The sequence below is a fragment of the Rattus rattus genome, chromosome 1 (assembly GCF_011064425.1).
Source record: "Rattus rattus isolate New Zealand chromosome 1, Rrattus_CSIRO_v1, whole genome shotgun sequence".
In the NCBI taxonomy this organism is placed as follows: domain Eukaryota; kingdom Metazoa; phylum Chordata; class Mammalia; order Rodentia; family Muridae; genus Rattus; species Rattus rattus.
The window spans coordinates 12138394-12159088 of NC_046154.1; the positions used below are offsets into that span (position 1 = coordinate 12138394).

The following is a 20695-nucleotide window of genomic DNA, read 5'->3' on the forward strand; positions in this document are numbered from 1 at the left end:
ACCTGGGGTGTTCTACACAGGAGGCAAAGTGCTCTGCCACTGAGCTACAGCCCCAGTTCTTCATCAGGGCTCTTCGGGTAACGCAGTGACCCACAGTGGCTGTCAAGCCTTCACCCAGAAGTACTGATGCTATGACGCTGTGGATCTGATAATTCGCTCTTGCTATCAACTGAGGTATTTTGGGCGGAGGGACATTTCTATTTCTAATTATTTCATTATATGTGGTAAAAGACACACATCAGGAGCCCGCCTCAGGCTCCCAAGGGCTGGGATCACAGATGTCAAACTGCCGGCTTAGTCATCTTCAGACTTTTATTGTATCTATGCCTCTGAGTGCTGGGATTGAAGGTGTGAGCCACCACCACCTCCCGCTGTCCCTCTCTCCGTCCCTTCCTGTGCATGGGTGTGTAGGTCAAAGGGCAATTTCAAAAGCAGTTCTCACTCCACCATGGTGAGGCAGAGCACCCTAGCTGTTGAGCCTCCAAGAGCTCCCGTCTCTGCCTCCCATTTCACTGTAGGAGTGCGGGGTACAGAGATACAGACAGCTTTTTTATGTGGATGGGCAGTGGCAGCCTTTAATCCCAGCACTCAGGAGGCAGAGGCAGGCGGATCTCTGAGTTTGAAGCCAGCCTGGTCTAGAGTGAGTTCCAGGGTAGCCAGGGCTACACAGAGAAGCCCTGTCTCAAAACACCAAAAAGAAAGCTAAAAAGAAAGAAAGAAAAAAAAAAAACCCTTTTTCCACCTCGTTTAGAAAATATATACTAGTTTGATTTCAAGAAGCAAATTAACAGTTAAGAACCCAGATTCTGGAAATACTCCGCCTCTGTAGATTTCAGAGAGATGCAAATCAAAGTGACATTATGAGAGAGCGTTTTACATTCATCAAAATGGCAAAAATTAGGGAGATGGAAACGAGCGAGGAGGAGTGCTGGGGAACTGGAGAGGGGGCAGGGAAAGCAGCAGCCTCAAGCACTCAGGTGCCTCAGGTCTGGGGGACACAGGACCACAGCCTGTGCTCGCTCTGGTTTCTTTTCTGGACCATCGGGATGGTAGTAAGCTTCTCCACAGAGGTAAGGAGTCAAGCAACTCTGGACGTTAATTGCTGAGATTGTTCCTGTGCCAAAGAAGGGTTCTGTGAACACAGCCTTGTAGCTCCTGGATAGCCAAGGAGCCTTGCTCCTCTGTGGCAGTTTTGGAACTCTAGGGACCAGCAGAGGATGCATGGGCCACAGGGTGGTCATCTGCTGAATGCTGTGAGCAGTTAGAAGTAAAGGACTACAGGTTGGTAAGCTTTGCTGTAAAGAACACACAGTAAACACTTGGGCTTTGAAGATGATACTATGAATGTCAAATGTAACAAATGGAGGACAGACAAATGGGCGAGCCTGCCTTGTTCTGATAGAACTGTTATCTGTAGGGTTGGAGAGATGGCTCAGTGGTTAAATGCACATCTCTTCCAGAGGACCTGAGTTCAGTTCCCAGCACCCACACCTGGCAGCTCATAATTGCCTCTAATCTCTGTAAACACATACCCACATTCAGACATACACATAAAATAATAATAATAATAATAATAATAATAATAATAATAATAATAATAATAATAATAATAAAAACCGGGCTGGAGAGACGGCTCAGCAGTTAAGAGCACTGACTGCTCTTCCACAGATCCTGAGTTCAAATCCCAGAAACCACATGGTGGCTCACAACCATCTGTAGTGGGATCTGATGCCCTCTTCTGGTGTGTCTGAAGACAGGGACAGTGTACTCGCATACATAAAATAAATAATAATAATAATAATAATAATAATAATAATAATAATAACAACCTGGAGAAAGAAAAGGCTAGAGAGATGGCTCAGTGGTTAAGAGCACTAACTGCTCTTCCAGAGGTCCTGAGTTCAATTCCCAGCAACCGTATGGTGGCTCACAACCATAGAATCTGACACCCTCTTCTGGCATGTCTTAAGACAAGACCGTGAATTTACATAAAATAAATCTTAAAAAAACTGGGACTGGAAAGATGGCCTATTGGTTAAGAACACTGACTACTCTTCCAGAGTACCCGGGTTCAATTCCCAGCACCTATGTGGTGGCTCATGACTGTCTGTAATCCAGCTCCAAGTGACTTGATACCCTCACACACACACATACATACAGGCAAAAACCAATGCGTATTACAATTAGAATTAATAAATGAGTAAAACTTGAAGGCTTTATTTATGGGCCTCAGACAGTGCTAAGCACGTGCTGTACCACTTAGCTGCATCTTCAGTCCCCATTTCTAACCTGACACATAATAACTGCAGATGGCTATGGACACAGTGTGACAATCTGACGCATCAGTATAGTCAGGTAGTTAGTATTTCTGTCTCTTTAAAGCTTTGTCATTTCCCTGAGCTGGGAACATCTAAATGTCTCTCCTTTGGCTCTTTTTAAAATATGTGCTAGGTCCAGGCATATGTGCTAGGTCCATGCACCATAGTGGTGCATGCCTTTAATCCCAGCAATCAGGAGGCAGAGGCAGGCGGATCTCTGTGAGTTCAAGGCCAGCTTTGTCTACAGAGTTAGTTCCAGGACAGCCAAAGCTACACAAAGAAACCCTGTCTCAACAAGCAAATTCACGTGTGTGCACGAGTGTGTGTGTGTGTGTGTGTGTGTGTGTGTGTGTGTGTGTGTGCGTGCAGTCAGGCATTGCAGCCCATATCTGAACTCCCAGCACTTGGGAGGTGGAGGGAAGAGGGTTAGAAGTTCAAGATCATCTTCAGCTACATCAGGAGCTCAGGGCTACTCCAGACTACATCAGACCCATCTCTAAATCAGTAACAACAAATGGATTTGAAATTACTTAGACCTGTAATTTCAAGACTACAGAAACTACCCAGGAAGGTTGGAGTGTGTTTGACATCTGAGCTACCAACATAGTGAATAGTGAGTGTAAGGCCAGCTTTAAGATTTTGTCTTAAAAGAGAAGAAGAAAAGGGCGGGGGTAGAGAAATGGCTCAGCAGTTAGGAGCACTTGCTGAGTAATGTGGGGAAACAGTATGGAACCCAACACCCACATCGGAGTGGGGCCTTACAGTGCATGCCTGTAACCCAGCTCTGAGAGGGGCAGAAACTGAAGGCTATGGCTTTCTGGCTGCTAGGCTAGAAAAGAACACCCCAGATTCCAGGGGGGATCAGGTAGAGAGTGATTGGAGGAGAGCATGCGATGAAGTCTTCTGGCTTGTGTGTGTACACACATGCCTCTCCCATGCACACATACTCACTCACACTTAGACATGCACACACAGAAGTAAATAAATCTGTTTTTTAAAAGTAGGGGAAAATCATGTATTAAATATGTACATAAATTTTCCGTGTCATCATTCCCTAAATAACTCAATACAACAACTATTTACATAGCATTTACATTTTATTAGTATTGTAAGGAATGCGGAGACGATTTAAAATATATGGGGACATTCGCATAGGTTATATGTAAATACAGTATCACCTTAAAAAAGGAATTTTGAAGAGGGGCATATTCCTATAATGCCAACACCTGGGAGGATGAGGCAGGGGGATCATTGCAAATTGAGGCCAGCCTAGTTTGATTCAGGATTTTGATATTGGTGTTTGCATGAATTGCTTTTCTTGCAAAAATTATGTATGTATATGAATTATCTATTTTTCCTTCTGTTTTTTTGAGGCAGGGATTCTCTATGTAACCCTGGCTGTCCTGGAACTCTCTCTGTAGACCAGGCTGGCTTCAAACTCAAAGATCCACCTGCCTCTGCCTTCTGAGAGCTGGGGTTAAAGGTGTGCATGCACCTCCACTGCCTGGCTTTTCATTTTATTTTTTATATATGTGTAATGTCAGAGTTGGAGTTACAGGTGGCTATGAGCCACCATCCTTTTGTGGGTGCTGCGAACCAAACTTCTGTTTTCCAGAAGAGTAGCAGGTGCTTTTCCGCTGAGCCATCTCTCCAGCCCCTACAAAAATGACTTTAAAAATCTACAAGGCTGGGGTTGGGGATTTAGCTCAGTGGTAGAGTGCTTGCCTAGCAAGCGCAAGGCCCTGGGTTCGGTCCCCAGCTCCAAAAAAAAGAAAAAAAGAAAAAAAAAGAAAAAAAGAAATAAAAATCTACAAGGTTACATGGAGGAACTCTGTCTCCAAAAACAAACAAACAAAAAACAATGGGGGGGGGAAACAATGGGGAGGAATGGAAGGAAAAGGGGGTCGGGATGTAAGAAATGAGAGAATAACTTTTAAAATAAAACAGACAAGTAAGAAAACCAGAGGAGGAGGAGAAGAAAAGCACTAACGTAGGCGTCACCAGTGCACTGGGGCTGGATAACTCCCAAACCAGCCTCATTTTGTATTCTAAAACCACAAGGTGGGGCGAGCAAGCTAGCCAAACAGAAACATACTTGCAGTTAGCTCCCAGAGCTTTTGGTTTTCAAAGGCAAGTGCTACAGTTGACAGATTGTAAATTGACAATTTGTGGTCAGGTTGCTAAGGGCCATGAGGTATTGTTTCAGCTATTTCTCCTGGTCCTTCCGTTCCAGGTGCTCTAAGTGGGTCTGGAAATCAGTAAAATGGTAACTAATAACTTCTCTTTCCTACCTTCTCCACTTCACTGCCTCAGCCTCCTGAGTAGTTCTGATCACAGCCTGTACCACCAAGCCCATCTCCTGCATAAAGTTATTTAAGCCCGTCTCCTACATATGGTTACTGAAGTCATGTAGGAGAATGTCCTTGCTTGGGGGAAGGGGGCTGAATGTTGCAATATGGATATCTTACTTCCAAGTATTTGACCTGGGTTGGGGGAGAGAGAGTGACACAAGCTGGCTATACACATTCCTAAGCCGATAGGAAGATATTGAAAAATATTAGCCAGTTACTGCAGGGTTCTCTGCACTCTCCACAGGCAACAGAGATGACCAGAGGGAGATAAGGCAGCTTGGTTCAACAGGGCTCAGTAGACAGTTATTGGTTCAAACTTAGGAGAGTCTGACCCCGAGTGGTTTATTTAGGCATATTTTTCCACATCACAATTTGGTCAAAACTTTTCTGGTGACAATGAACACTGTCTCAAGTATCTAAGAAAGCATACACAAATCTCCTTGAGGAACAAAGTTAAGCTAAAGATCAGATGGCTCTTTGAAAAGTACACATGACACCTTCCCCATAATAGGTTTTATAGATCAACTGAGAGAAACAAGCTCTCGGGAGGGTCTAGGGGAAGGGTCTGATGTGGTCTCACAGGGAGTGCAAAGGTTACCATGTCCACTCCCAGCTTTCCGGGCAGGTAACAGTTTACACATTCTTCCCTTGTGTGCTCCAGACCTCCCTGGTGTTTATCCATGAGCACCAACACCTCCATGCCCTCTACATGTTACATATGAGCGGCAGCTATGCTAGTATGCATTGGATTGTCACTTCCAGTGTTCTTTCTGTCTGGATTTGTTTTGTTTATAGGGTTTTTTTTTTTTGTTATATGTATATGTTTGAGTGCAGGTTTGTATACGAAAGTGCAGATACCCAGGGTGGTCAGAAAAGGGCATCAGATCACCTGGAGTTGAGAGTTACCGGCAGCTGGGAGAAGCCAGATTTGGATTTCAGGAACCCAGGGTCCATGGCAAGAGCTGTAGACAATTAATTCTCCTGACAGTAAGCCATCTCTCCAGCCCCTCAGTTTTTAGTGCTTTTTGAGACAGGGTCTTACTATGTAGCCTTGGCTGGCCTAGATTGAGTTATGAAGACCAGGCTGGCTTCCAGATCTGGGACTAAAGTGTGTATCACTAAGTCAGGCTCTGAAGTTTCCAAAGTAAAAGTTATAATCTCCCCTATCTCTAACTCCAGGAGTTCTAATGCTTCTGGTCTCCTCGGGCACCCAACTATATATGCCAGACAGAGAGACACATACACATAAAGTAAAAACAAAAAGATTTTTAATTATTTAAAAGTTATAAACTTTGTTGTGGGCCTGGGGCATAGTGCTGTGGCAAAAGCACTTGGCTGGTCCTGGGCTTGACGCATGGCATCTTGGAAATAAGTAATGGAAGCCCAGCACTCAGGAGGCAGAGGCAGGGAGATCTCTGAGTTTGAGATCAGCCTGCTCTGCAGAACAAGTTTCAGGACAGCCAGGGATACTTTGTCTTGAAATACACACACACACACACACACACACACACACACACACACACAGTCAAGAAGTCAGTAACAAAGCTCTTTTTTTTTTTTTTTTTTTTTTCTTTTTTTTTTGTCAGTAGACCTAAGACTCTACCAGCTAAATCCCCCAGCCCACCACCTTAAGTCAGGAAATTATTTCCAAAAAAGCCAAAATGGCGGCTGTATAGTGGGAGATGCCTCTGAGACACAGTCAACATATCGACAGACACACAGACACATGTCCTCAGTCGTCTTCTTCTTTTTTTTTTTTTTTTTTGGTTCTTTTTTTTGGAGCTGGGGACCGAACCCAGGGCCTTGCGCTTCCTAGGTAAGCGCTTTACCACTGAGCTAAATCCCCAGCCCCCTCAGTCGTCTTCTTGACAAGGATGTACAATCGTACATCCTGAGAAACTTAGACCAGCCCCAGGTGTGGGTCTCCCCACAAAACTGAGATCTCAGAGCAGCAGCCGGCTGGGCACACCCATAACCCAAAACATGAGAAGTTTTGGCAAGAGGACTGGCATGAGTCCAGGGATAGCCTAGGCTACATAGGGAGTATCAGGCCAGACAGGGTTACCTGGCAAGAGCTTGTCTCAAACAAAAAGTAAAGTGATCTGGGCACAGGCGTCCGACCTGCTGAAATTCTGCAGGGTGAGGCAGTTAACCAGGAGTTTAAGCTCTGCACAGGTTCTGCTTTTTTGAAAGCTCGGTACGGTAGTTATAACAGCAATTGTCAGGTGAGGCCTGTAGACCAGAAGGCCAATGCCCTGTATCAACAAACAGATTGGTTAGGTGTGACCCAAGTGTTTCAAAGGCAGAGAAATGAGGGTTGCCGAATGTTCCAGGCCAATGAAGACTAAGTAACGAAGACCCTTTTTCAAAAAGCAAATCGGGGGGTTGGGGATTTGGCTCAGTGGAAGAGCGCTTGCCTAGTAAGCACAAGGCCCTGGGTTTAGTCCCCAGCTCGAAAAAAAAAAAAAAAAAAAAACAAAAAAAAAAAAAAAACAAATCAGTATTAAGAGCACTTGCTACCCTTCCAGAGGACCTGGGTTCAATTCCCAGCATTCACGTGGCAGTTTACAACCATCTGTGGGCTCTGTTAGCACCATGCGCGCTCACAGCGCACACTCATGAGGCAAAACACCCACACATGGTAAGACAAAACCGTAAAACTTATAGCCATGATCCCTGGCAGGCATAGCGCTTCCCGCCTCTAATACCCGTACGCAAGGGTGGAAACAACCAAGACCAGCAAGGGCTATATGGTAAGCTGGCGGCCGCGGGAGCCTCCTGAGGCTCTGTCTTGGAAAGAAAAAAAATACTAGTTAAGTAAAAAAAATGAGGTCTAGCCAGACATGGAGCCACAGATAGGCCTTTGATCCCAGCACTGGGAAGCAGAGGCAGGCAGAGCGCTGAGTTCAAGGTCAGCTGTGATGATACAAGTCTATGCTCCCAGCAGTCTGGAGGCCTGCCCAGGGGAAAGCTTGTGATTCGAGCCAACATGGAATATACAGTGAGACCCTGTCTAAAAAAATTATAGCTGGTGCCGGGTAGATAGCTCAGCAGGCACACTTGCACAGAGCAGCTGTTCATGCACAGAGGCACAGACACAAACGAAATGAAAAGGTAACCATTGTTCTAAGTTGTTAAAGTTCTTGAATTTGCCAGGCATGGTAGCACAGGCTGTAATCCCAGTACCTGGGAGGTGGAACGGGATGGTCAGAAGGTCAGGCCCAGCCTCTGCTCTATGAAACCCTGTCTTAGAAGACACACAAAAAACTATTTGGGTGACTCACACCTGCAATCCCAGCCCCGGAGGGGCAGACGCAGGACAGGCATTGCAAATTTGAGGCCAGCCTCATCTACACATTAAGTTCCAGGCCAGCCAAAGACTACTTAGAGATGCTGTTTTTAAAAAGTCCAAAACCGAAACATAAATAATACTGGGTGGAAGGACTCGTGCTTATAATCCCAGCACTCAGATGGTTGAGGCAGGACTGTTTGTCCAGGAATTCCTGGCCAGCCTGGACTATAACGGGAGTTCCAGGCTAGACATTAATACCTGTTCTCACAATGCCAACTTCTTGCAAGGTACCAGTGAGGAGGAAATGAGTTCATTTATAAATTTAAAGTGGGAAGACTCAGCTTGGCACGATGATGATCTGTAATTCCCGCCCCACCCCGGAAAGGAGGCAGAGGCAGGAGGATCACTGCAAGCTCAAGGCCAGTCTGTTCTGTACAGCAAGACCCAATTTCAGTAAACAAAGCAACTGTGTAAACCTTTGCGGCTAAACTTTGAATCTGATACACCAGTTAGTTTCAATCCTGGCTAAAGAGTCTACAGCTGGGGCTTGGTGGTAGAGCTAGCCCTCAGAGTTACACAGGACTTACAGAGTTAAACTAGGTCTACTGGAACCGAAATAAGGAAACCTCCCAGTATTTTCTGCTGTAGGATTCATCCTAGTGGGACCTCTTTCTCACGGATATTTCATGCAAGATACTTAATTCTGTGCCTCAGTTTCTTCCCTTGTTGAAAGAGGAGAGTATCAAGAATATCACACAGTCTGCCAGGGCAACATCAACACTCCGGAGCCTGACGATGGGGGAGGAGGAGCCGTGACGAGTTAAAAGGTTACACGGTGACTTTGAGGTCCTTGTCTCTAAAACAGCATTTGGTGGCTAAGCCCAAGGTCAATGGTAGAACACTCGCCTGCCATTCACAAGATTCTGGGGTTTTTTCCCCCTAGAGCCGGAGCGTGCTAAAGGGTACTTGGCACAAAGTAGTACCTAGGACAGGGGCCATTTTGTAGACCAAAGTTAATGCTTCTGTGTCGGAAATTAACAAGCAAAGGCAGGAGACACTGAAGGCTAACCTTTAGACCTAAAACCCAGGGTACTCAGGAAGCCCCACTAGCCCTTCGGCATCCAGTCGGCCCCTGGCTCCGCCCCTTCCCTCCTAGCCCCGCCCACACGCTCCAGTCCCGGCCTACGCTAGTCTCGCGTATTTTCAGCGCGCGCGAGCTCTTCAACTGGGGCCGGCGGTTGGTCGGGCGAAGCCATCTTCCACGTGACGTAGGGGGAACGTAAAGCCTACGAGACCACACTGTTCTTCATTTTTCAGCATTTCGGATCCAGACCCTCTCACTCCTGTATTATTTTCCTCTGTTCTGCACGCCGAAGGGCCTGCTAGTATCCGAGCCGCGTCGAGGATAGAGCGTCTCTGGCATCTCTCGGAGAGCTCCCCTCCTGACAGGAAGCAGTTGGGAGAGGCCGAAGGCGGGCGAGGGCGGGAGGCGGCCCTAGCGCCATTTTGTGGGCACGAAGCGGTAGCTCGGCTGTTGTTGGGTTCCTTCCCGTCTTCGGTCCTTCGTTGTGCTTCCTAGCAGCGGCCCGTGGGTGAGTTGCTCGCCGAGGACGGCTTGCGTGCTTCGGGCGCTGCTTTGGGGAGACCTGAGACGACCTGCACCGCGGGAAGGGAGCTATGGAGCGGGGCCTAGTTGGCCTCGCGCCACCGCGTCGTTAGGGCCTAGCGCGGGCGGCAGCCGGAGCGGGGCGCCGGGCCTGCTGGACTGTGAAGCCGCGGGCGGAAGTCTGTCGCGGCCCCGGCGCCCCAGCAGTGCTAGTCCCTAAAGGTTCTCGCATTTGAGAATTAACCGTTTTCACTATGGGACTTGGACCCTCGCGGCCCCACCCGGGGCCTAGTTGAAAGGGCGGGGGTGGGGGAGAAATCAACGTTGTCTGTCGCGCATGGCCTTCTGGGAAGTGGCGGCCTACCTCAAGGAGTATCAGTCGTTGCTCCCTCGACGCCCAAGTTTAGCCAGACCTTTCCGAAAATGAGGAACAGAACTGCCGGGTCTCTGTTCTGAACGTCGGTTTTCGTGCTCCACCAGCACGGTCAAGATTTAGCCAATTGAATGCATTGCTAATTTCTTACACTTAAAGCACGTGCTAAGCCCGATTTAGGCTCTCAGGCTTTAGAATTAATGAAATGAGTTCAGAATGCTCGAAAAATACTGTAGACTGTAATCTGTGCACTCCAGGTAAGAACAGTGTTTACCAGTGGGGGAAAAATCGGGACAGATACTTAGTTCTTAACACCTTGTTTTTGTCTGGCTTTGTAACCAACAGGCCACATGGTAACACTGTTGCAACTTTAGCACCGGAAGCATATAGTAAGGCCTAAGAAAATGGGTGAACTGTGGCGGGGTGGGGGGATGGGGGCAGCATCACGCCACCACTGGCTTTCTCCGTGTAGCCCTGACCGCCCCGGAACTCTGTAAACCAGGCTGGCCTCGAACTCAAAAATATGTTCCTGCCTCTGCTTCAGAAGTGCTGAGATTAAAGATGTGGGTTACTATGCTCGGCAAAAATCACATTTTTTTTGTTTTAGAAAACATCTTTTCCTTGATTTCCCCCCAGGGATGACGAAACATTTTTGGTGGTGCTCTTTTCAGGAAATGGGAAAAAAATATAGTGGTGTGATAGTAACTTAAGTATAAAAGAGATAATTGCTCTGATATTCTTGATCATTTCTTTTTCCTTTAAGAGATTTAAGCAAAGATGTCTGAATATATTCGGGTAACAGAAGATGAGAATGATGAGCCCATTGAAATACCATCAGAAGACGATGGGACAGTGTTGCTGTCCACAGTTACAGCCCAGTTTCCAGGGGCGTGCGGCCTGCGCTACCGGAATCCAGTGTCTCAGTGTATGAGAGGTGTCCGACTGGTGGAAGGAATTCTGCATGCCCCAGATGCTGGCTGGGGCAATCTGGTCTATGTTGTCAACTATCCCAAAGGTTGGTTAATCACTTTGGTTTTGCCATATTACTGGCTATGGTTAGACATGTATGCCATCCTAAGTGAGGCTATAATACCTGGGCATCCATGTTTGCTGGAGAATCCCTGAGGGTTTGGCCTGCCTTGGAAGAATGTCCCCTAGGACCCTGCCCTTTTCACAAACTTTGCTTAGACTAGTCTGGCAGGTCAGCAGTCTAAATAAGTGAAAATTGAAAAGCAGGATTCTTTTTTGAGGAGCATCTATTTAAATGTTAAGCCATCAGAACATAGTCATTGCCAATTTTAGGTGGTTAAAACTAAATGCCTTAAAGATCTGTTTTGTAAAAGAATAATTTGGCTTAACCAGTTTTCCTCAAGGCTTTTTTCTTTTTAAGACATATGTGAGCACAGTCTCTGTCTTCACACACCAGAAGAGGGCATGGGAGCCTATTACAGATGGTTGTGAGCCACCATGTGGTTGCTAGGAATTAAACTCAAGACCTCTAAAAGAGCAGTCAGTGTTAACAGCTGAGCTATCCCTCCAGTTCCTCTTTTTTGGTTTCTTAAAACAGGATTTCTCCATGGTTAAACTTGATAGCTAAGGTTGACCTTGAACTCAGATCTGCCAAGTGCTGGGTTTAAAGATGTCACCACTGCCTGGCTTTTTCTTGCAGCCTTAACATCTTTGTCTCATTGTTTTAAGATTTATGTTTATTATATTAACATTGTGTTGTATGTGCACCTTGGCACTCTGTACCTGATGCAGAATGACATCCGACCTTCTGAAGCTAAAGCTGTATGGTTGTGAGCTTCTGTGTGGGTGCTGACACCCAAACCCTGATCCTCAAGAGCAACAGCACCAGTGTGGGTTTTTTTTTTTTCCTCCCCCCGGAGCGGGGCACTGAACCCAGGGCCTTGCGGTTGCTAGGCAAGCGCTCTACCACTGAGCTAAATCCCCAACCCCAGCACCAGTGTTCTTAATCTCTTTTTTTCCTCCTCAAAAAATATCAATTGCACTAGCCCAAATTTTGAGTTAGTACAGAACTAAAGATTTTCTCTGTTTCTTACTACCGATATTCTTGAAAGTATGAGAAAACTGGGTCTGGTGGTGCACATCTTTGATTCCAGCATTCAAGGGGGCAGAGAGACAAGTGGATCTCAGAAATTGAGGACAGCCAGGACTACAAAAGAGATCCTGTGTTGTGGTTGGGATATGAATGCATGTGAGTTAGTAAATGGTTATTTTTTACTATGGTGGTACTGTAACAGTCCTTCCTGTACCTGTAATCCCAACATTTGGGGCTAAAACAAGGATTGTGGATTTGAGGCCAGGCTGGGGTATGGAATGAGTTCAAGACCCGCCTGATTTGTATATAGCGGGGAACCAAGGCAGCCCACCAAGTTTGGTCAATATGCAAAGACTGATGTATTTCTAAGAAATTCGGGAACATTTAAAGATGGGGTCTTGTTTAGGCTGGGAAAAACTTGGATTTTGCACTGTGCAAATTAAGTCATTGGTTGTGTAGCTCAGTGTTTACCCTGAATTAAAAGGGCACTGGTGTAGGTTGGGAGTGTTGACACATACTTGAAATTAAAAATCAGAAAGCTCAGGCAAGAGGACTATGGTGGCTATAAAGTTGAGGTACTATGTTGAAATGAACAGGGGCTGAAGGTTAGAGCTCAGTGGTAGATTGCTTTGTAGAGAATCTTGTGTATTGTATGGATGCAGCGCCCGTCAATTAAAGCTGATTGGCCTGTAGCTAAGACAGGAAACAGAGTCCCCTTTTAAAAGCACTCTGTGGGCCTTTTGCTAATGACCTGCTGAGCCGTCAAGAAGGGCAGAGTGAAAACACCACTTTTGGGTGAAGTGGCAACTTGTGTTGTTTAACTTCAATCAGTGTTGTGACAAAATACAAAAAAAAAAAAAAAAAAGACAGGAAATAGAAAGTGCAGCATCCAATAGGGAAAAGGATTGGGGGCAGGGGTGGTAGAGAAGGCATGAGAGGGTTGGGCGCCCACAAACAGGAAGGAAAAGACCGAGCATGGCGCAGGAGCAGAGGTGACCTTCCATGTGTGGCAGAATTTAGAACAAACAGTATTGTTAAGTTATAAAGTTTTCTGTGGAGAGCACAGAAAACAGTTTACATGTAGAAATAAGTTTCCTTTTTTTTTTTTTTTTTTTTTTTTGGAGTCATTATTTTTATGCTTGATATTTTATAGCAGTGCCATGTATTATCCTAATATTCCAGTTTGTCTTATCCCATAAGGTCTTTTTGAATAGGTAAGAAAACTAAAATCTGAGGATAATAATACCTAATAAGTTTCCTTTTTTAATTTAAAGATTTATATGAGTATACACATGTGCATCAGAAGAGTTGATCCCTTAGTCATATATTTTAATACCACAAAATTAAATGTTCTTATTTTGATACAGCTATTGAGAAAGATACAATGCATGATTACAGTCTTGCATAATTTCAAAACCTGAATTAGTAAAAACACTTGCAGAGCAAACCTGACAACCTTATTAGCTCTGAAACCCACATAAAAGACAGTCACGGTGCTATTAGAGGCTCACGAGCCAGCCAGCCAAGGGAAGGGTGAGCGGTACCAGGAACAACAGCAGGCCCTGCTTCACCGGACAGAAGGCAAGAATCTGCTTACAGATGTCCTCTTCTACACTGACACATTCCACTATGTATGCAAAATCAGTTCTCCGTAAAAGATGCAAAATTAGATTGGGAGTACCGCGCATTTGTGCCAGAAAATCACTCAGCCATTTGAGCTACATTCAGTCCTTAGAGGCTTACTGAAGTTTTCAGTGTCTTCACTGTTCATAGGTTGAAATAGAAGTACTTTTTTGTTGTTGAGATGGAAGACAGGGTTTCTTTGTGTTACTTTGGCTGTCCTGCAACTATTCCATAAGCATAGGACTGAGCTTGAACTCTCAGATCCACCTGCCTCTGCCTCCTGAGCACTGGGATTAAAGTCAAGTGCCACACAACATTTAAAGAAGTGCTAAACACAGTTTGTGTTTATGTTTTGCTTTGTTTAGATAACAAAAGGAAAATGGATGAGGCGGACGCTTCCTCTGCAGTGAAAGTGAAAAGAGCAGTCCAGAAGACATCTGACCTCATAGTGTTGGGTCTCCCCTGGAAAACAACAGAGCAGGACCTTAAAGACTACTTCAGTACTTTTGGAGAGGTCCTTATGGTTCAGGTAAACTTTGTCCTGCCTTACAGGGTTTCGTTCTATGTATGTTTTGCTTGATTGTGAGTCTTGTGTTTAGAACGTGCTCTCTTGGAGGCCAAGAGAGCTTCAAGTTTCAGAACTGAATTGCAAAAGGTTTTGTGCCAGCATGTGGGTGCTGGGAGTCAAAAACACTGGTCAGAATCACTGAGCCGTCTCCCCCACCCTCATAAAAAACTGCTCTTTATCCAGGAGTGAGCACTGCTGTGTATGTCTGCCATCTTTTTATCAATCTGGTTTTCCAGACAGGTTTGTGGGTTTTTTGTTTTGTTTTCTTTTTCCCTGTGTGGCCCCGGCTGATCAAAAACTGTCTCTGCCTCCTTAGTGGTGGGATTAAAGGGATGCCCCCCACTGCCTGGCTTTGTGCAGCCTAAATGTGCATTGGTGTTTCACCTGCGTATATGTCTGTGGGCGAGGGTGTCAGATCTTGGAATTACAGGTAGTTGTGAGCTGCCATGTGGGTGCTGGGAATTGAACCTGGCTCTTTTGGGAGAGCAGATAGTGCTCTTAACCACTGAGCCATCTCTAGCACCATGAGTTCGGACATGTTTTTTTGTACAGTGTTGATAGGGTGTTGAAAGTAAGTAAAATTTGGTTTGTGTGTATACCGTATATTGTCAGGAACTGTTGTATGAAGGTTTAAAGCAGTGGTTTGCAAACAACTTTCACTGGTCGAACATCATGTTCACATCGCAGTGTCAAAATTACAGTTATAAAGTAACAGTGAAAACTTGGTGGTGGAGATCACAAAGGATTGCAGCATTAGGAATGTCTAGAACTACTGCTTTAAATGGAAATAGGTTATATTAAAGGAAAAATTTTTTCTTTCCCCATGTTAAATTGTAACCAGATTTGCACTCATTTTAAACCTTTGTCGTGCAGTGGTTTGGTATGTAAAGGAGTCCTTCTCTGCTGTGGTTTGCCTTGACCTAACTTACGTTTACCAAGTACCTACTACCTTCAGTTGAGCCATTCAGACGTTTTGTGGGGGTGGGGGGACAACTCTGATTGGCTGTGTGTGTGGTGTTTCTTCCTAGGTCAAGAAAGATCTTAAAACTGGTCACTCAAAAGGGTTTGGCTTTGTTCGATTTACGGAATATGAAACTCAAGTGAAAGTAATGTCACAACGACATATGATAGATGGGCGATGGTGTGACTGTAAACTTCCAAATTCTAAGGTATTTTGTTCTGTGTTTTGGTTGGGTGGTTGGTTTGATTTGGTTTGGTTTTTGAGATGGTTTCTCTGTAGCCCTGGCTGTCCTGGAGCTCACTTTATAGACCATGCTAGCCTCAAACTCAGATTTGCCTGCCTGTGTCTCCCGAGTGCTCAGATTAAAGGTGCCACCCTGCTTAATTTTTTTTTTTTTAAGATTTATTCATTTATTATATATAAGTACACTGTAGCTGTCTTCAGATACACCAGAAGAGGGCTTCGGATCTCTTTACAGATGGTTGTGAGCCACCATGTGGTTGCTGGGAATTGAACTCAGGACCTCTGGAAGAGCAGTCGGTGCTCTTAACCGCTGAGCCATCTCTCCAGCCCCTTAATGTTGGTTTTAATGTTCTGGGAAACTTAGCATCCAGTGCTTTGCTGGGCAAGCACTTGACCACTTAGCTACATCCCCAGCCCAAACTTACCCCAAGCAAGCAAATAGGACTTACTTGGAACATTGTGTTTTGGATCAAAAGTATACGTTCATAAAACTGCATTTGGATTGAGGAGACAGTTTTATTTGGTCAGTTAGTAAAGGGTTTGATCCCAGAACACACTTTTTTATTTATATTGAGACAGGGTTTCTCTCTGTAGCCCTGGTTGTCCTGAAACTCACTGTGTAGACCAGACTGACCTCAACAGAAGAGTTCACCTCCCTCTAACTTCCAAGAATTGGGATTTAAGGCATGCACTATCGCACCTAGCCAGATCCAAGTTTGGGGGTTTCTTTTGTTTGTTTTTCTCTAAGAGCTGGATGTGATAGCATGTACTTGTAATCCCACCCCTGGAGAGAGGGGGAGGCAGGTGAATCCTTGTAGCTTGCTAGCCACTGGTCTAGCCAAATTACAAGGTTCAGTGAAAAGTCCAGGATGGTGAGGGGTGACTGACAGCATTGATCTCTATCCTGTGTGTAAAACAAGTTAAAACGGCCTGGTGCTACATCCCTGTAATTCTCGAACATGGGAAGTAGAAACAGGAATGGGTTCAAGATTGGTCTTACATATCCAGTTTAAGGGCATTCTAGGGTACATAAGAACCTGTCTGAAATTCTGAGGAATGAGGATAGGGAAGGTGGCTGGGCGACAAATAGTATTTGTTGCCCTTGGAGAGGATTGATTTCATTTCAACACCCACGTGCCAGCACACAACTAACTACAGTTCTGAGGGGCGATCTTTGCTGACCTTAAAAGGCAGCACATACGCAATTGTTACAGATAGGTAGGTACATGAAGGCAAAACACTTTTTTTAATTCCAAGAGACCAGTCTTGTCAGTATACACCTTTAATCTCAGTACCAGGAGGCGTGTATAGGCCAGGCAGTGGTGCACAGTAAGACCTTGTCTTTAGAGACAAAAACACCCAAGGGGGAGGGACTTATGCACTGATTACTTATATATCTCCTATTCCCTTCTTTTGACCAGCAAAGCCCAGACGAGCCTTTGAGAAGCAGAAAGGTGTTTGTTGGACGTTGTACAGAGGACATGACTGCTGAAGAGCTTCAGCAGTTCTTCTGTCAGTATGGAGAAGTGGTAGATGTCTTCATTCCCAAACCATTCAGAGCTTTTGCCTTTGTTACCTTTGCAGATGATAAGGTATTTTTCTTGTTGATTTATTTGTTCCAGGGCTGGGAATATATCGGTTTGGTGCTACTGTATGTGTCCAGCGTGGTGCCCCAGGTGCTGAGCTCCGTCTCCAGCACTAAATGATAAGTGGCTTGTTCCAGCTGATTGCCACCCTCCTTTCCATGGGATAGAGTAGCTTTAGATAGTGCAAGATGCCCTTCAGATATTTTTCATTATTTGGACTTTGGGGCTGTTACATGTCTTTTAAATTACAAATACTACCATTAACATTACTATAGCTAAAGGTTGCTGATTGTGTTTAAGTGGAGTTATCATTAATCGCCTATTTTTCCTCTTTCTTAGTTGGGTTATACTAAGCTTTGGGTTTATTGCTGTGTTGGTGTCCGAGTCTAATCGTCAGTTACATTCTTGTATCTTATAGGTTGCCCAGTCTCTTTGTGGAGAGGACTTGATCATTAAAGGAATCAGCGTGCATATATCCAATGCTGAACCTAAGCATAATAGCAATAGACAGTTAGAAAGAAGTGGAAGATTTGGTGGTAATCCAGGTGGCTTTGGGAATCAGGGTGGGTTTGGTAACAGTAGAGGGGGTGGAGCTGGCTTGGGAAATAACCAGGGTGGTAATATGGGTGGAGGGATGAATTTTGGTGCTTTTAGCATTAATCCAGCGATGATGGCTGCAGCTCAGGCAGCATTACAGAGTAGTTGGGGTATGATGGGCATGTTAGCCAGCCAGCAGAACCAGTCAGGCCCATCTGGGAATAACCAAAGCCAGGGCAGCATGCAGAGGGAACCAAATCAGGCTTTTGGTTCTGGAAATAATTCTTACAGTGGTTCTAATTCTGGTGCCCCCCTTGGTTGGGGGTCAGCATCAAATGCAGGATCAGGCAGTGGTTTTAATGGAGGCTTTGGCTCAAGCATGGATTCTAAATCCTCTGGCTGGGGAATGTAGATGGGTGGGGGTGGTTAGTAGGTTGGTTGGTAGGTTAGGTAGGTTTAGAATGGTGGGATTCAAATTTTTCTAAACTCATGGTAAGTATATTGTAAAATACATATGTACTAAAATTTTCAGATTGGTTTGTTCAGTGTGGAGTATATTCAGCAGTATTTTTGACATTTTTCTTTAGAAAAAAAGAGGGAAAAGCTAAATGAATTTTATAAGTTTTGTTATATAAAGGGTTAAAATACTGAGTGGGTGAAAGTGAACTGCTGTTTGCCTAATTGGTAAACCAACACTACAATTGATCTCAGAAGGTTTCTCTGTAATATTCTATCATTGGAATTGTTAATGAATTCTTTGCATGTTCAGAGTAGAAACCATTGGTTAGAACTACATTCTTTTCTCCTTATTTTAATTTGAATCCCACCCTATGAATTTCTTCCTTAGGAAAATCTCCATTTGGGAGATCATGATGTCATGGTGTTTGGTTCTTTTGGTTTTGTTTTTAACACTTGTCTTCCTTCATATACGAAAGTACAATATGAAGCCTTCATTTAATCTCTGCAGTTCATCTCATTTCAAATGTTTATGGAAGAAGCACTTCATTGAAAGTAGTGCTGTAAATATTCTGCCATAGGAATACTTCTGTCTACATGCTTTCTCATCCAAGAATTCGTCATCACGCTGCACAGGCTGCGTCTTTGACGGTGGGTGTTCCATTTTTATCCGCTACTCTTTATTTCATGGAATCGTATCAACGCTATGAACGCAAGGCTGTGATATGGAACCAGAAGGCTGTTTGAACTTTTGAAACCTTGTGTGGGATTGATGGTGGTGCCGAGGCATGAAAGGCTAGTATGAGCGAGAAAAGGAGAGAGCGCGTGCAGAGACTTGGTGGTGGAAAATGGATATTTTTTAACTTGGAGAGATGTGTCCCTCAATCCTGTGGCTTTGGTGCGAGAGTGTGCAGAGAGCAATGATAGCAGATAACTAACGTACGAGTGTTTCTGCATCAGAGGACATCCACGTCTGTTGGAAGACTTTGAGTTTTGTTCTTAGGAAATCCACAGTAGCTGAATGTGTTAAGTGAAATACTTGTACTTCCCTCCCCTCTGTCAACTGCTGTGAATGCTGTATGGTGTGTGTTCTCCTCTGTTACTGATCTGGAAGTGTGGGAACGTGAACTGAAGCTGATGGGCTGCGAACATGGACTGAGCTTGTGGTGTGCTTTGCAGGAGAACTTGGAAGCAGAGTTCACCAGTGAGCTCAGGTGTCTCAAAGAAGGGTGGAAGTCCTCATGTCTGTTAGCTATTCATAAGAATGCTGTTTGTGCAGTTCTGTGTCCTGTGCTTGGATGCTTTTATAAGAGTTGTCATTGTTGGAAATTCTTAAATAAAACTGATTTAAATAATATGTGTCTTTGTTTTGCAGCCCTGAATGCAAAGAATTCATAGCAGTTAATTCCCCTTTTTGACCCTTTTGAGATGGAACTTTCATAAAGTTTCTTGGCAGTAGTTTATTTTGCTTCAAATAAACTTATTTGAAAAGTTGTCTCAAGTCAAATGGATTCATCACCTGTCATGCATTGACACCTGATACCCAGACTTAATTGCTATTTGTTCTTGCATTGTCCAAAGTGAAAGTTTTTCTTTGGGTTATTCTGTTTTTAATCTAGTTTTTCTTAAGTCTGGGTGACTGCACCTAAAATAGTAAGCAGTTACCCTCCAGCTTGTTCTGAGTGCCTCTGTGCCTTTACATGGCTGTGTGAGTCCCTGCTGGGGAGTCACACCTTTTAAAATACTATTTGGGAGAGAGGGCAAAACAGTTGACTGTTTTCAAATGCTGTGCCCTAGAGCATGTCCATGGAAAAGAAGGGGATGATAAGCTCCTTTCTGTTTGGGATTTGAAAAGTGGAATTAATTGCAAGAGGGATGAAGTAGAAGAAACCAAGAAACCATGTGCCTAAAATCCATTAAGAAGCCTGATAGCTTTAAGAACTAGTAGGGTGGTTTGTCTTAACTGTGGCAGTCTTAAGTGAGGTAGGCTCCTACCCACCTGAATGTGGGGGTTATAGTGATGAATAAATATGCTCACAAAACCAGATTAGACTGTCAATGCATTGTTAAGAATGTAAAAGCAATAATACATTGATTATTGTACTTTCCCTGTAACTACTGAGAACTGAGGGGCTCCTTTTCTAACTGGAAGAATGTGACAGTTTTGTGTTGGTGGTTTCCCTAATGCCCTTTCCTAAATAGACTATGATAAATAGGTTTGTCATTTTGCAAGTTGCGTGTTTGAAAATTTTATATCCTTTAGAGACTTGTTATGAACACATTGTTTCATTATACAGTATCCTCTGTAAAAGGATCATGAGTTATTGTAAATTTTTTTCTCTGCATCTAAACCTGCATGATTTCCAAACCCTGTACATCTGAATTTTGCATTTTAGCACTTGCACTATTACTCAGCAGCAGTAACATGGTAACATTAAAATGGTTTTCGGGGACCTCCAAAGACTAAAAACTGGCAAGCCGTCCAGGAGTCCTGGGGTAAGTTACTTGTCAATGGCATGGTTTTGATCCCTTTTTTGCACTTGTTAAAGACTTACTGGTCATAGAAGGCTTTCAGTGTTGAGTAGCCTTTTGTTTAACATGTTTATGGTATGACATAGCTGTAGATAGTTACTTGCCATAAATGAAGTTTTAGAAATAAACTACTTGGCAAAGATTTGTTTTCAAAAGTCTGGTCGTCAAAACGCGTTCATTCCTTAAA

General features: G+C 44.3%; 1 protein-coding gene and 1 non-coding gene across 9 annotated transcripts; both read left to right on the forward strand.

The window, feature by feature from the left end:
- Positions 1–9422: 9422 nt before the first annotated feature.
- Positions 9423–19472, forward strand: Tardbp (TAR DNA binding protein). 8 transcript variants are annotated; one of them, XR_004386969.1, is made up of 8 exons: positions 9423–9553; positions 10704–10955; positions 13991–14154; positions 15222–15362; positions 16819–16989; positions 17402–17546; positions 18488–18627; positions 19352–19472. XR_004386969.1 is itself a non-coding variant. In XM_032894619.1 (7 exons), the coding sequence occupies exons 2-7, from the start codon at positions 10718–10720 to the stop codon at positions 18541–18543; spliced, it is 915 nt and encodes a 304-aa protein (XP_032750510.1). In that variant the 5' UTR covers positions 9423–9553; positions 10704–10717; the 3' UTR covers positions 18544–19333. The 8 variants fall into 8 exon arrangements, 4 of the variants coding, with proteins under 4 accessions (XP_032750510.1, XP_032750521.1, XP_032750532.1 ...); XR_004386970.1 differs by having other exon boundaries at positions 17402–17528; XR_004386971.1 differs by having other exon boundaries at positions 17402–17519.
- On the forward strand, positions 12715–12846 carry LOC116890476. The gene has a single exon (XR_004386665.1). It is a non-coding gene; the product is annotated as a small nucleolar RNA SNORA21 (small nucleolar RNA).
- Positions 19473–20695: the final 1223 nt, after the last annotated feature.

Bases quoted from the DNA above. Each gene is read 5' to 3' on its own strand.
- Tardbp (XM_032894609.1), top strand. From the start codon at position 10,718: ATGTCTGAATATATTCGGGTAACAGAAGATGAGAATGATGAGCCCATT. The intron at 14,155-15,221 runs GTAAACTTTGTC...GTTTCTTCCTAG, and splicing joins GAGAGGTCCTTATGGTTCAG to GTCAAGAAAGATCTTAAAAC. The intron at 16,990-17,401 runs GTATTTTTCTTG...TGTATCTTATAG, and splicing joins TTACCTTTGCAGATGATAAG to GTTGCCCAGTCTCTTTGTGG.